Genomic DNA, 13,846 nt, shown 5'->3' with positions numbered 1-13,846 from the left:
TTGTAGTCTAACTGGTAATCAGGTCAAAGCAAGGTTATTGCAAGAAATGGACTTTACTGCAATGAATAGTTATTATTCACAAGGCTAATGAAAGCTGTGCTTCCAAAATGAAAGTGTTAACAAGCCGTGAAAGAATAGAAGTACTTCTAATTAAAAATGAATATCAAATGAAAAATATTAAGAAAAGATGAAATGTAGGCACCAGGTTTGTTTGCAAAAAACCATAAACACGTACCACAGGTAGTGGTAGATGTATCATTGTTGAATTGAAGATAAAACCATATAAGGTGTGGCTGGTTTGCCATTTGGAGTTTTGAAAAAGCATGCACTGTATAGTAATTAATCAAATTAAGATGCTTTAGAATAAAACCAGCTACAGAAACAGAGGAATTACTGAATTTAGTCTGAGGACTGGGCAGCAAACATGATTATAACAGAATTTATGAAACAAGGACTACCCAGTTTTGTCACTAAACAGAATATATATTAGGAAAGATCCATAGGAATTTCAAAGAGGATACCTAATTTTCTGAAGAATGGATGAGAAAAGTCCATTTACACTCTTCAGCAAATAAACCTGGCAAACTAGAAGTTCCCAGTGCAAAGAGGTTTTTGTATGTTGTATTATTCAGTATTAGTTTAAGTTCATAGCCTGACAACTTCCATAATATTCAAGAATAAGTAACAACTCTTCAGAACGGGCATGTATAAAATAAGTAGATTTTTTTTAAACAAGGTTACAAGCATAACAAAACTGAAAAACATTAGCTGACATTCTGAGGCATGTTAGAAGTACGTGACAGGAGTGGAATCCATGGAAGGCTCTGCAATGTAGCTCAGCCCAATGTGTTACTGAACAGGCAAATGCACACGGGTATGTGTGTGAAGTGATTTTTGCTATTCTCTCATTCTCTCCTCCTTCCAAAAGTACGTTTTTACTTCAGTAATATGTCCCTGAGGGCTGTGTGACCACCAGGGACATATTTCCAAAGTCAGAGCATATTTTTGGAAGAAGGAGAGAAAAGCAAAAATCTCTACCCAGTTCACCTCTGCACATGTTTCCTGTCATATTCTCAGATATTCTAGTTCCAGCCATGAAAGGGCAATTGCATTTTCAATTGATTGGTTCAGACAATCCATTGCCTCATCACCAAATAAAGGTTCGGCAGTGGACCTGTATGTGCATGCCTGCCTTCCCATTACAGTGTTAACGTTAACAGTGTCACATTACAGTGTTCAGCATGATGTCTGAGCTAGTCATTATAATTAGTACTGCTAACTATCATTTGCAGTAACTATTGTTTTGCCAGTTCAGACATCACTGGGGATGGTGATGTGAATATGCATGTTTTTGAAAAACAAATGCTTATTAAAAGGCCTGTACTACTGTAAGAGCGAAGTTTTAGATTAAGGGGGAGAATATGTTCTCTTTTATAAAGATAACTATTATAGCTAAATATATTTTATTTAAAATTAGAGAAAAATATCAAGGTACTATAAATAAATCCCTTCATGTTTAGAGCCCTTCGTCTTCTCCAGGACAAATATCCTTTAGCATTACATACAATATAGAAAATCCTTCCCTCTGACTTGACTGCATTGTGACTATCTCACAGTGAAATATTTTCTGAAAACTAATAGAAATCAGTCAACCCCTATTTGCATAGTTCTCCCTTTCATCTTCATGTTCTACCCAGCTTCTGTTTCTTGATGTGACACTAGAGGATGATACTAAAGTATGTTGAAAGCTAATTGCATCAAATGAAAATTTGACATATTCTGAAGTTTATACTGTTGTATGCTAATTTTTTCTGATGTTCCATCAAAATGGTTTGCTAACTTCGAGAAATATGTTAAGCAAAAGTAATATTACATCTTAGGAGGAAAGTACTGTTGCATTCCAGGAACTATATCCTCTGTAATACCTCTAACAAGGTATTTCTAGCTAAAAGCCTGCTGAAGGCTTTCTATTATGATTTCAGATTACGGTGGCAGTAAATATGCTTATTCAAATGCACTCTTAATGCATTCATTTCTTCTAATAGCATTCACATTCATCTACAAAGAAAGACTTGCATGGAGTGCTTGTTATTCATTTTCAGTAAATTCATTTTTTCAGTTTACCTTTTAGTTTCAAATCTGTGAATGCTAATAGAGTATAGCCACATGCACGCTAACTCCAGTTCTAGAAGATATTTATTTTTCTGCTCATACCTATCCATGGCTTCTACAGCGGTTCAGTGGAAGACTTCCAGATTCCACTGCTGAATGGGAGCAAGACCCCATGCCCTTACTGTAAGGTAGGGATGCACAAAAAATGTGCTCATGCTCATCAGGCACTTCTGGTTTGACTCTGACTGGGGCTGCAAGAAGTTACGCAGCAGCCCTGCACCAGTGATTTTGGTGACAGCACTGGCGGGGGAAACGCAGAAGGTGGGATAAGGTCACCCTCCCTGCTCCTTAAAGGTAATCCCCGCTGCCGAACTGGTCCAAACACCAGACCTCCAAACTGGTTTGGTTGTCTAGAAAAGGACTACCGAGCTGGTTCATGCACATCCCTACTGTAAGGGGTCATAAGATAGCAAAAGAGGCATTAGTCTACTGCTTCAGCACCATGAAGGTCTGCAGTTGCTGCATTATTTGCAACTACTAGCACAAACTAATACTGTTTAATGTGCTGCTATCTATTCATCAGCATGGTGCTGTAGTAGCAGGCCTAGTGCATCAGCTGACATCTCATGACAAGCTGCATAAAGTCAACTCACTGACTCAGTGATGCACAGTAGCAGAAGCTGGTAGTCTTCCAGCAAACCACAAGGGATGTGAAAAATGTTCTGAGCTTGGAAGATTCTCACTTGAAACGGGCCATTGTTGAGTGTTCTGTTTCAGAACAGGACACCCTTCAAATTAAGGGTTCTGCCTTTGCATTCTATGGAAGTGCCTGAAATGTTTCATCAGAACAACAGGTCAAGCCGGTTGTTTCAATGGAATCAGCCCTTCATTTGAAAGGTGATCCATTTCAGAATGCAACACTCGCAATGGCCCGTTTCGAGTTAGATTGTTCCAAGATCGTAACGTTCTGCATATCCCTACAAACCACCCCATGAGCCATTGTTGCTCATACTACCATCTCCCCTTGGAGATATTGGCAAAGGGCAATGTTTAATAGCATTTTAAGCAGAGTCCAAGCTGTCCAGCTCACTTTGTTAGATCAGAATTTGCTTTAATAATTTGTGTAGAATATAATATTGGTAAAGAATACAATGTAATTCAGCAAATATTATTTTTTCCAGATATTCCTTCAGTTAATATAATACCTTCTACATCATGGCCTGAAGAAGGACAATCTATAACTTTGATTTGTGAATCCAAAGGAAAACCACTGTAAGTGATTTAACCAGCAATATTTTTTTGTTATTTTATTTATTCTCCTTTGATTGCAGTCTCTGACTGCAAAGCTACACTGTTTTTCTCTTGTCCTAGGGTGTAAAGTGATCCCTGGTACAGAAAACTCCTTGAAGCATGTCTTTATTAAGTGCCTATGGAAGACTGGTCTTTTACTTTGTCATTTATTTTGGTTTGGGGAATGGATTCCCGCTGTGCAGGGTTTTTTTTGTTTTTTTAAGTAAGCTATTTCAACCTGAAAGGATTGCAGGCTTATTTGCTGTTCATATCGTCAAACTGATGATGGGTACATATTCTCAAAGCCTCACATCTGATGAAAAACTTCTAAAATCAACACTTTCCCCCCCCCCCAGCAAAGTGTTGAACTATCTGCCTGCTTTGGTTGTCATTTACATGGTAATTGGAAATTTAATGATATATGCAAATTGTCTTTTCAACTATCTCACTTTAAAAATAGCATTAAGAGAGTGAAGTTGTATATGTTCAAGATTCACTGGGAATTTGTTTACTTGCTCCTTCACAGACAAACCTTGGAAATATATTGACTGCTTAATATCATTTGAAATTATCACTCAACTTTCAAAATACTTCCTATTATTTTAAATTCTTCCCAGGAATAGCCTTTTTCCAATGTGTAATTTATAACAACGCCTTCTTTTGAAATAGCTTTATAAACCATGTACGTTTCAGATCTGTATCCATAAAGAAATCTAATAGTTTTATTGAATGGGTCTATTTTTGTATAGAAGAGTAAAAATGCATGTAATTTTCGGTTACAGGATAAGGACCAATATATCAGTTATGTTACAAACTGAACTACTATACTTTTTGGCTTTTTAAAATAAGATTCCTGGTGATAAATGTAAAAACCACATCACGTTTTAATCACATGCATCTTGTGTGGTACTATTTTGAGTCATGTCCCAGCATGGCTCAAATGACATTGGTTTCCTCTGGATCGGAAAGTTAATGCACATATTAACTTATGACCATATTTGTAGTTAATGCACGTATTTGTAGTGGTGGTACTTTTTTTTTTTTTTTTAAGATAATCAGAGAGCCAAAACTGCACCACCCGAATGACTTGGGCTCCTCCTACTTTGCAATAGTTTTTTTTAGTTACATAGTCTTGTAGTATTTATTATTTAGTAATTTATTAATTAGGCTTTTAGACAATCATGCCTCTTATTCTTTTTATCCTTTTTATGCCTATTTAGGCCTTTTAATGCTATTTTGATGTCCTATTTTGTGCCTTTTAAATACCTTTTAATGGGTCCATATGTCTTTTCCATATATTCCATATATCACTATGCATCACTCCGCATTACACTTAGCATTCTAACCCTGTAACTTTGCTGGTCTATGACCGTAATAGAGATGATGGATTGTGCCAAAACTGAGCACCATTTCCCTTTACTATCCCCCTTCCAGACACAGGCTGATCCATTAGCGGACTCTCCATATAGAGCGGGTTTTATCAGTTTTGTGTCTGTGCAATACTTCCCAAAGCTGCATTTGCCAGGGTGGGGGTAGGCAATTCCTGTGATAATGCTGGCTAAGAGATATGCTCCCATGATCCCATTTCATACAAATGCAAGAGCATCGGATTTTGACAAAAGAGACAGTGGCAGACATCCTGACTTACGAAGCATGCATGCTTTGAAAGACTGTGGGGTGAGGTGGGAGCCCTCATGTAACTCCCCTTTCTTCCCTTGATGCACACTGTAGTGTAAGAGCCATTAGTCTTCTGAGTGCTGCTCCTGCAGGGCTTTGCAAGGCTGGAAACAAGCCACTGAGGGTCAGCAACATGTTTCCAACTTTTGTGGAGCGCTACCAGAGCATGAACAGCACTCAGAAGTCTAATGGCTCTTGCGCAGGGGGAAAGGGGGATTCTCTTAGTGTCCCTGCAGACCCCTGAAGCACACATGCTTCATTAGATGTCAGCCAGAGTAAGTTGGCCCACAGAGTGAAAACAATGTGTGCCAGCGTGGTGTAGTGGTTAGAGTGCTGGACTAGGACCGGGGAGACCTGAGTTCAAATCCCCATTCAGCCATGATACTAGCTGGGTGTCTCTGGGCCAGTCACGTCTCTCTCAGCCTAACCTACTTCACAGGGTTGTTGTGAAAGAGAAACTCAAGTATGTAGTACACCGCTCTGGGCTCCTTGGAGGAAGAGCGGGATATAAATGTAATAATAATAATAATTATTATTATTATTATTATTTGAGCGACATTGTCGCAATTCAACTGAGAGAGTGTCATACCAAGAATGTCTACCTTTTCCCATGTACTGAAGCCTCATATGAACTCTGCTCATTTGTGAACCTATTAGATACTTTATATCCTTCTGAAGGACTTATATGGGGCCTTCAAATGTTAACAAGTGAACATGTGTGGGCAAGAATGCAAAGACAGATATACAAGCAAAAACAGGAAGTGGGCTGTTGCATATTGAAAATGCAGAATGTGGCTCATGTTCTTGTTCAGGAATTCAACATGAAATTAGAAATTCCATTTTTTTTTTCCCCAGAAAGAGAGTGTGTGATTGGCATGTATAATCATCCCATGTTGGGTCACTTGAAAAATTCAGTCCAAATGAAATTAAATGAAACATTCCCATTATATCAATGGAAATATCTATGCCAATTTGATATTGAGATTTAAAAATATATAATGCTATCAAAACAAATCATCTAAAAGTGTTACTTCAGTGGTATTATACACCACTTAAAATCAATTGTATGTAACTGGAAGCATCAGGGTATTGTTGGAGATGCCAGTCGTATCAAGCAGAATTCCTTTGCATACAGTGGGAGTATAAGGCAGTTACAAAATTCTGGTTAAATGTTATTCAAAATATATTTTAAATGACAGGAGATAATTTAGATCACAAATCCCAGTGCCTACTTCTAATGGCCTTAAGAAGCTCAATTAAGAAAAAACAACAACAAATAGAAAGATGATGGTAACTGCTTGGTAGCTGCAAAAATGCTGTTAGCCAAATAACTGGAAATCAAGCATTCCACCAAGTGTAGAGGAGTGGCATAGAAAGATATAGTGGGTTATGCTGATGGAGAAAATAAGTACAGTTAGTTATTAAAATGAAAAAATGGGAAGTTACAGCTTTGACTACATATGAAAGTGGCTGGAATAAATTCAGGAGGTTTGGAAATAACAAGTACAGTCAAGAAAATCTGAGCGTAACAATATTGTCAATGGTGCGAGAAGTCATAAGTCATAGTGAGTTTAGCTGGTTTTTAAAAATTGGGAAATATTGTTGAGTATTATTTAATGTTTGGTTAATAATTTGGATAATTATAATATGGGAAGGTTTCGGAAGGTTAACACTTTTCTCCTGTGTGTGAGTCAAGAATTTAAGAACAATATGATTTTGTATTATTGTTAGTTTCTATTTGTTTGTATGCACATTTTATTTTAAATAAATAAATATGTTTAAAAAAGAAGAAAAATTCAACCCATACATGCATCCTGGTCTGTTTTGGAGATCTAGGACTGAGATCAGGACATGTCTAACTTATGAGGACCTGTCCTACTAATTAAATATCCATGGAGCTTTCATGATATTGGGCATATTTAGAATTTGTGTACACTTGATTTTTTCCTCTGAAGTTTTCATTACTTATAAATCTGTGTTGCCTGGTAGATAAGCAAACAGTGGTTTTGTAACAGATGTATGCAAAATTAAGCTGTTTGAAGTATCTTTTTGTTTTTATTTCCGAATGGAGTTTGCATATCCCAATGAATTAACACCTGTACTATTTCAATAGGAAATCAGGATACAGATAGCATATAAAGGGTACAGAAATGATCTCTTACTATGTGTAAATACTGTGCCAGATACGTTTTAAAGTTTGGTGCTTCTTTCTTACAGTCCTCTTCCTCTGTAATGGCTGCCATGCTTTTTACACTTCTCCTTTCATTGTACACTGAATCCATAGTCAGACTTTGTTTGATAGGTGTCAGAGAAGAGTAAAATTTACTCTGTCTATATGTCTTAATTAGCAGCAGTACCTGGAATGACTAATGGTTACCTGACAGTTCAAATAGGTGGCTTCTCTTTCTTTTGTCTTTTTAAAGCACAAGTTTGATTATTTGTGTCAGGTAGTAGAAAATCATTCAGTGCCTTGTCTTGTCATCTTCAATTCTGCCATTAACTTGCTTGATTGGAATGATCTGAAAGATTTTTGAATTTAATCTTTTTGTGGCTTTCAAATAAAAATATCCTAACATTTCTGAACTCATTATCAGAAATAGATAACGCACAAATCTGGAAACATCAACAATTGGATGTGTGGAAGACAAGAGCCCTGCTGACACTAGGCTAGTTCATACAATCATTATTGGATAGGACAAGAATCTTACCCAATTGCAGAATCTGTACGCACTCCCATTTTGCGATCTTGTGTGACTAGGATCAGGTGCCATAAGGAAGAAGAAAGGAGCACAAAGGGAGGGGGCTCTGGGTTGCTTGGGAGAAGAGTGGGATATAAATGTGAAAATAAAAAATAATAAGCAATTGTGTGGAAAAGGACTAGGAGCAGGTGAGAGAGGAAAAGAAAAGAACACGAAGCTTGAAGAAAACAGCTTGTTCTGTATATCTGTCCTGGGATCTGCTGATTTCATGTGTGGTGCTGGGGGTTGCCCTGTAGCTCTTCTTGGCAGAGGGCAAGGGTAGGCAGTGGGCTGCAGGCATAGCACCCAACAGGACAGCTCTTCTCAAGCTTGCAACAATCTGGGGGAGCACAGAGAAGTCCACACACTTTGACCTTGGAAAATTTCACCCTCAGAAGGATTCTCTCTGGGTTTTCTGTTCAGAGTATCCTCAGCTCTTCAGCCAGTCAAAACACAAGATTAGATCTTGTGGAACTCTAGTACTCAGGGTGCTTAGAATGATTGCACATGTGCTCCACTGGAGGTGCATTCAGAGCTAATGATTTTTCTGATTTTGATTCAATGATCCAAGGTTCCTATAGTGCCTCAGCAGCCTAGTAGTTTCAGTTCAAAAATAGTAAAGAGTTAAAAACAAAACTCCTGGCCAGGCAAGGCTCTGGGGCAGTAGTTAGCAGCATAGGCCACTCCTGCAGGTCAGCCAGCTGAGAGAAGGTGTCCCACAAGCAGCATGACAGGACCATATCCTGAGCAGAGTTCAAAGCAGCCCAAATGGTGTTGCAACAGGGCTGCTGCAGGGTGACTTAAACCCTAAAAAGTTCTAGACAGCAGCAGAGCACTTCATCCATTCCAGCAGCACTGCAATGCTGCCGGAAGCAGTTTAAAATGATTCTGCGGTAGTCCTGTCACTGTACCATTAGGGCTTCAATTTGCACGGCCCTAGTGGGTCCCTACTGTTAACATAGGGCTTCCAACCATGTCAACCCATAAAATATTGGGTGGCAGAGTGTGATTTCTGGGGTAGAAGTACTTGTCAAAATTGCACACACTCTCCCTGCTGCATGAATGGTGGAGCTGATTTAATTGAATTCTTCAGAAACGCCTATGCTTCTCCTGTAGCAATGGTGTAGCAATTAGTTCAGATGTTAACCCTGGTCAGGAAGTATCCAAATTAAACACTTGTTAATATCTACACAAGGCCATTAAAGAGCAGAACTTCTAGATAAGATTTATTATATTGGCCAGTTCCCTTAGCAGATTTAAAGAAACTGTACATCATTTGGAACAAATATACTAAACTAGCTGACCCAGGCACAGAGCATCTGTGCCCCTAGTTTTCCCTTCGAACATAAGATAAGAACATAAGAACAGCCCTGCTGGATCAGGCCCAAGGCCCATCTAGTCCAGCACACTGTTTCGCAAAGTGGCCCACCAGATGCCACTGGAAGCCACAGGCAGGATTTGAGGGCATGCCATCTCTCCTGCTGTTACTCCCCTGCAACAGGTACTCACAGGCATCCTGCCTTTGAGGCTGGAGGTGGCTTATAGCCCTCCGAATAGTAGCCATTGATAGACCTCTCCTCCATGAAGTTATCCAAACTTCTCTTAAAGCCATCCAGGTTGTTGGCTGTCACCACATCTTGTGACAAAGAATTCCACAAATTGATTATGTGTTGTGTGAAAAGGTATTTCCATTTGTTGGTCCTAGATTTCCTGGCACTAAATTTCATGGGATGACCCCAGGTTCTAGTGTTATGTGAGAGGGAGAAGAATTTCTCTCTTTCCACTTTCTCCACACTATGCATGATTTTATAGACCTCTATCATGTCTCCCTGCAGTCATCTTTTTTCTAAACTAAATAGCCCCAGGTGTTGTAGCCTTGCTTCATAAGAAAGGTGCTCTAGGCCCCTGATCATCTTGGTTGCCCTCTTCTGCATCTTTTTCAGTTCTACAATGTCCTTTTTTAGATGTGGTGACCAGAATTGTACACAGTACTCCAGGTGTGGCCGCACCATAGTTTTGTATAAAGGCATTATAATATTAGCAGTTTTATATTCAACCCCCTTCCTAATGATCCCTAGCATGGAACTGGCCTTTTTCACATGTGCTGTACACTGAGTGGACACTTTCAACGAGCTGTCCACCACAACCCCAAGATCCCTCTCCTGGTCAGTCACCAGCAGCTCAGATCCCATCAACGTATACTTGAAGTTGGGGTTTTTATTCCCAATGTGCATCACTTTATACTTGCCAACATTGAGAGCCAGCATGGTGTAGTGGTTAGAGTGGTGGACTAGGACCGGGGAGACCCGAGTTCAGATCCCCATTCAGCCATGAAACTAGCTGGGTGACTCTGGACTAGTCACTTCTCACTCAGCCTAACCTACTTCACTGGGTTGTTGTGAAAGAGAAACTCAAGTATGTAGTACACTGCTCTGAGCTCCTTGGAGGAAGAGCGGGATTTAAATTAAAAAATAAAATAAATTGAACCACATTAACCACTTTGTCACCCACTCACCCAGTTTGGAGAGATCCTTTTGGAACTCTTCACAATCATTTTTGGATTTCACTACCCGAAAGAGTTTGGTATCATCTGCAAATTTGGCCACCTCACTGCTTACGCCTGCTTCTAGATCATTTATGAATACATTAAAAAGCATCAGTCCCGGTACAGATCCCTGGAGGACCCCACTTCTTACTTCCCTCCCTTCTTCCCCTTCCATTTCAGGGCTCGGCCAGTTTCCCTCCCATCCCTTCAGCCAGTCTCCCTCGCTGCCCTTTCCACTGGCAGCTCTCATCCTCCTCGCAAGGAGGCCAGTGGCCTGATTTTAACTTCCTACTTGGCTGCTCTCAGTGGCGCCACTGCCGCCTCCTCCACGACCTCCCTCCCCCTGCCAGCTATCGTCCTCCTTGCGAGGAGCCTGGCAGGCCATTTTTGTCATCTGCTTGGCTGCTCAAAGTGGCGCCACTGCCTTCTCCTCAACCTCCCCCCACCTCCCTCCCCCCGCCAGCTCTCATTCTCCTTGCTAGAGGCAGGTGGCCCTGTTTTTGCCTCCTGCTCCACCATCCTCAGCAGCTCACAATGCTGCTGCTGCCGCCACCTCCTCCTCCTCAGTCTCCCAACCCCTTTGCCAGCTCTCGCAACTCCCAGCAACTCTCACGAACTCTCATGAGAGCTGCCATGCAAAGGATTAGCCACGGTTCCGCCTTAGAGAATTATTTTTATTCAGTTATTTATTTATTTAACCTATTTGTATATACCACTAAAAATGCAAGTGTCTGGGCGTTTTACAATAAAATAATAAAAACAACAAATAAAAAGGTTAAAACATAACCATTTAAAATCTAAAACATTAAAACTATTAAAAATCATCGAACTATTAAAACAGTATCTAATTAAAATTATATGGAATGCTTATGCTGAAGACTCTAATTATATGGTATGTTTATGCTGAAGACTCTAGCATGATTATCTGTGCTATTGTTAAATTCAAGGAATAAAACTTTGGGATTTATTTTTTAAATGCCCTACTAAAGTATGGCTGAGCAAATAGGAATGTAATATAAGGAGCGCTGTTTTAATCCTTACTCAGAGCTGCCCTAATTATAAGTAAAAACAAAGACTTTAATTGCTGTTTGATCTAAGATTTCTATCAAAACCTGACATGAGTCAATTTAAATTGCAGTAAGCAAAGAATTGAATTAGGCTGGGATACATGCCCAGAAGGCTCATCATGTCATCCATTCCATTGCAGAAATATGGAGATTTAAACAGAGCTGAAAATTATTAAGCACCATAGGCTTCCTGTATATTGTACACAACATTCCTTTTTTAAATATTTTAATCATATGAAGAGGTTATACCTCCTGCCATTTAACTACAATCTCTACAATTGGCTGCTGCATGTGATTTCCTTTCAAAGCTGGATAGACTTGAAGGGCAAAGGACAAGTGTGTTCAATTAAACATTCTAAAGTCTTGCAGAAGTCACACCTGAGACTATGAATACAACTGCTGAGGAAATATATTTAGCAAACCATATTAAATAGGCAGTTTGTCTTTGTAACAAAAAAGCCAATTATTTTGAAGGACAACGTAAATGTTAGTATTGTAACCTTTCTCACAATATTTCAGTGAATTTAAGACTCTGGAGTGGTAATATATTATTATACAAATATTTATACAGGCTAAGAAAAATACATCATTCCTGCTAAGATGTAAACATGTACTGTAATAAGTTTTCAAGTTACAGTCAATAGATTTTCTGTCTGTATAATTAGATTTTCATTTTTCCAATTGGGAATCTTTTTCCCCCCTACAAAGTTGCAAAATTGTGGTCATAAAAAGTGTCATGGGAATAAACAGGTAGAAGCATTAGAGCCCATTTATAAATGACATTTCACAATAAAATCCACTACAGCCCCTAAAACTTCTCTTTTAGTGATCTGTAAAGTGATCAGATTGCTTAATGGGCTCTCTTCAGTGAAGAGCTTTCTTAGCTTTAACTGCCTTCCCTGCAACATTTAATTCTAAAATGCTGCAGAAAACACAACATGAAAGACAAGTAAATGCAGCATTTTTAGAACTCATGTGATACACATCTCCCCCTTGAAATATGCAAGACAATGACAGTGATTAAAACAAAAGCTGTCTGTTCTTTGGAACAAATTTTTAAACAAAAACAATAATACTTCAAATGTAATCCATGTAGCTATGGTTAAGTCTAGAAGTTAGAAACTATGAAAGTATAATTATAGGTACTGTCAGTGCATCCCCACAGCTACTTTTTGTGTTTGAGGTTTTTGAAATTTTTTTTAAAAGGATTGTTATTTGTGTAACAAAGGTGTTCACTTGAGGTTGTAAAAAAGGACTCACCATTTAAATTTATTTTATTTGTCATCCTTTCTTTAAGGAGCTGAGATTAATGTATTTTAGATAGCCCATTTTATTTTCATAACTACCCAATGAAGTTTGTTAGACAGATAGCAACTGGCCCAAGATGACCTAGAAAACTTCATTGCCGACAGGAGATTTGATCTCTCCTCCCAAAGTGTACCATTCTGTTACTTCATAGCTACTCTTTTATTCTACTGCACTACTGTCCTAGATTCCAATTCTCTATTTGACTTTTTTTGTCATTGATCACTAACATTGTTATTTATTATTTGTAAAATGGCTTGGCATTAAATACAAAAAGTTTAGATACCAAGTCCAGATTCAACATGGCAAACACTAAGGTGAATGAAATGCTTTAAAACACCCATTACTTTACTTTTAGGCATGTATGAAATGAAAAAGACAATAACCCTGTTAAGACATGGGGGTAAAGAACGTTGTAGTCAAGCATTCCAGAGCATGGCCCAAAAATCCCACCTTCTGCTCTCACACTAGGAAGCTTCACTCTCTCCTTATTCTTCATCGATACTATGTTGTATGAAGAGCCAAATGCCATAAGCATGATGGGTGGCATTTGTGTGATTGGCCGACTGGGGTGCTGAGTTTGTGATCATTTTCACTGATCTCCTATTACAGTGGCAGGAGTGATCAGTGAAAATTCCACCCCTCCCACCCTGTGAGCTCTCTGCTGCAGAGAAGACATTGGCTGAGTTAAGAGCAGCCACTTCTTGTGAGGATGCAGGTGCTGCTGCATCCTTGGAACACTGCTCTAGATGTCAGCCTTAATTTCTTTCATTCCAGGGGAAGATCCACAGAGTCTCCTGTCTGTCTACTTTTGAGAAAGCTACAAGGAATTGGGGCTTGAAAGAAGAAGAGTTCATGAGATTCATTTCAAGTATAATTCCAAGGGGAATTGGCAAAGGTATACAATAGTATTCCTGAAGAAAGTTGTGGGTCTTATATCATCATTAAAAAGGTTTCAGTTGGGTCCAGTTCAGCTATTGCATCATCAAGGTACTAATTCAATAGCCCGTAGAATATGGGCTCAAATAAAAAGATTCGTGTTAGATATTGATTAAAGATGCTAAAGCTGATATTGTAAAAATGGTTGTGGAATTGTTTGAATTGGAACAATT

The 13,846-nt window shown here is 38.9% G+C and overlaps 1 protein-coding gene across 7 annotated transcripts in view; it reads left to right on the top strand.

The window, feature by feature from the left end:
- Positions 1-13,846, top strand: part of CADM2 (cell adhesion molecule 2) — a 717,808-nt gene that overhangs the window by 574,923 nt on the left and 129,039 nt on the right. For all 7 annotated transcript variants that reach the window (XM_053306333.1, XM_053306332.1, XM_053306337.1 and 4 more), the window contains one exon: positions 3,294-3,384. In XM_053306333.1, the coding sequence (XP_053162308.1) occupies positions 3,294-3,384 (91 nt within the window). The remainder of the gene's footprint in view (positions 1-3,293; positions 3,385-13,846) is intronic.

The sequence above is a fragment of the Hemicordylus capensis genome, chromosome 3, assembly GCF_027244095.1.
Source record: "Hemicordylus capensis ecotype Gifberg chromosome 3, rHemCap1.1.pri, whole genome shotgun sequence".
Taxonomy (NCBI): domain Eukaryota; kingdom Metazoa; phylum Chordata; class Lepidosauria; order Squamata; family Cordylidae; genus Hemicordylus; species Hemicordylus capensis.
The sequence above is the reverse complement of the archived record's forward strand: the minus strand, read 5'-3'. Positions and strand labels throughout refer to the sequence as shown.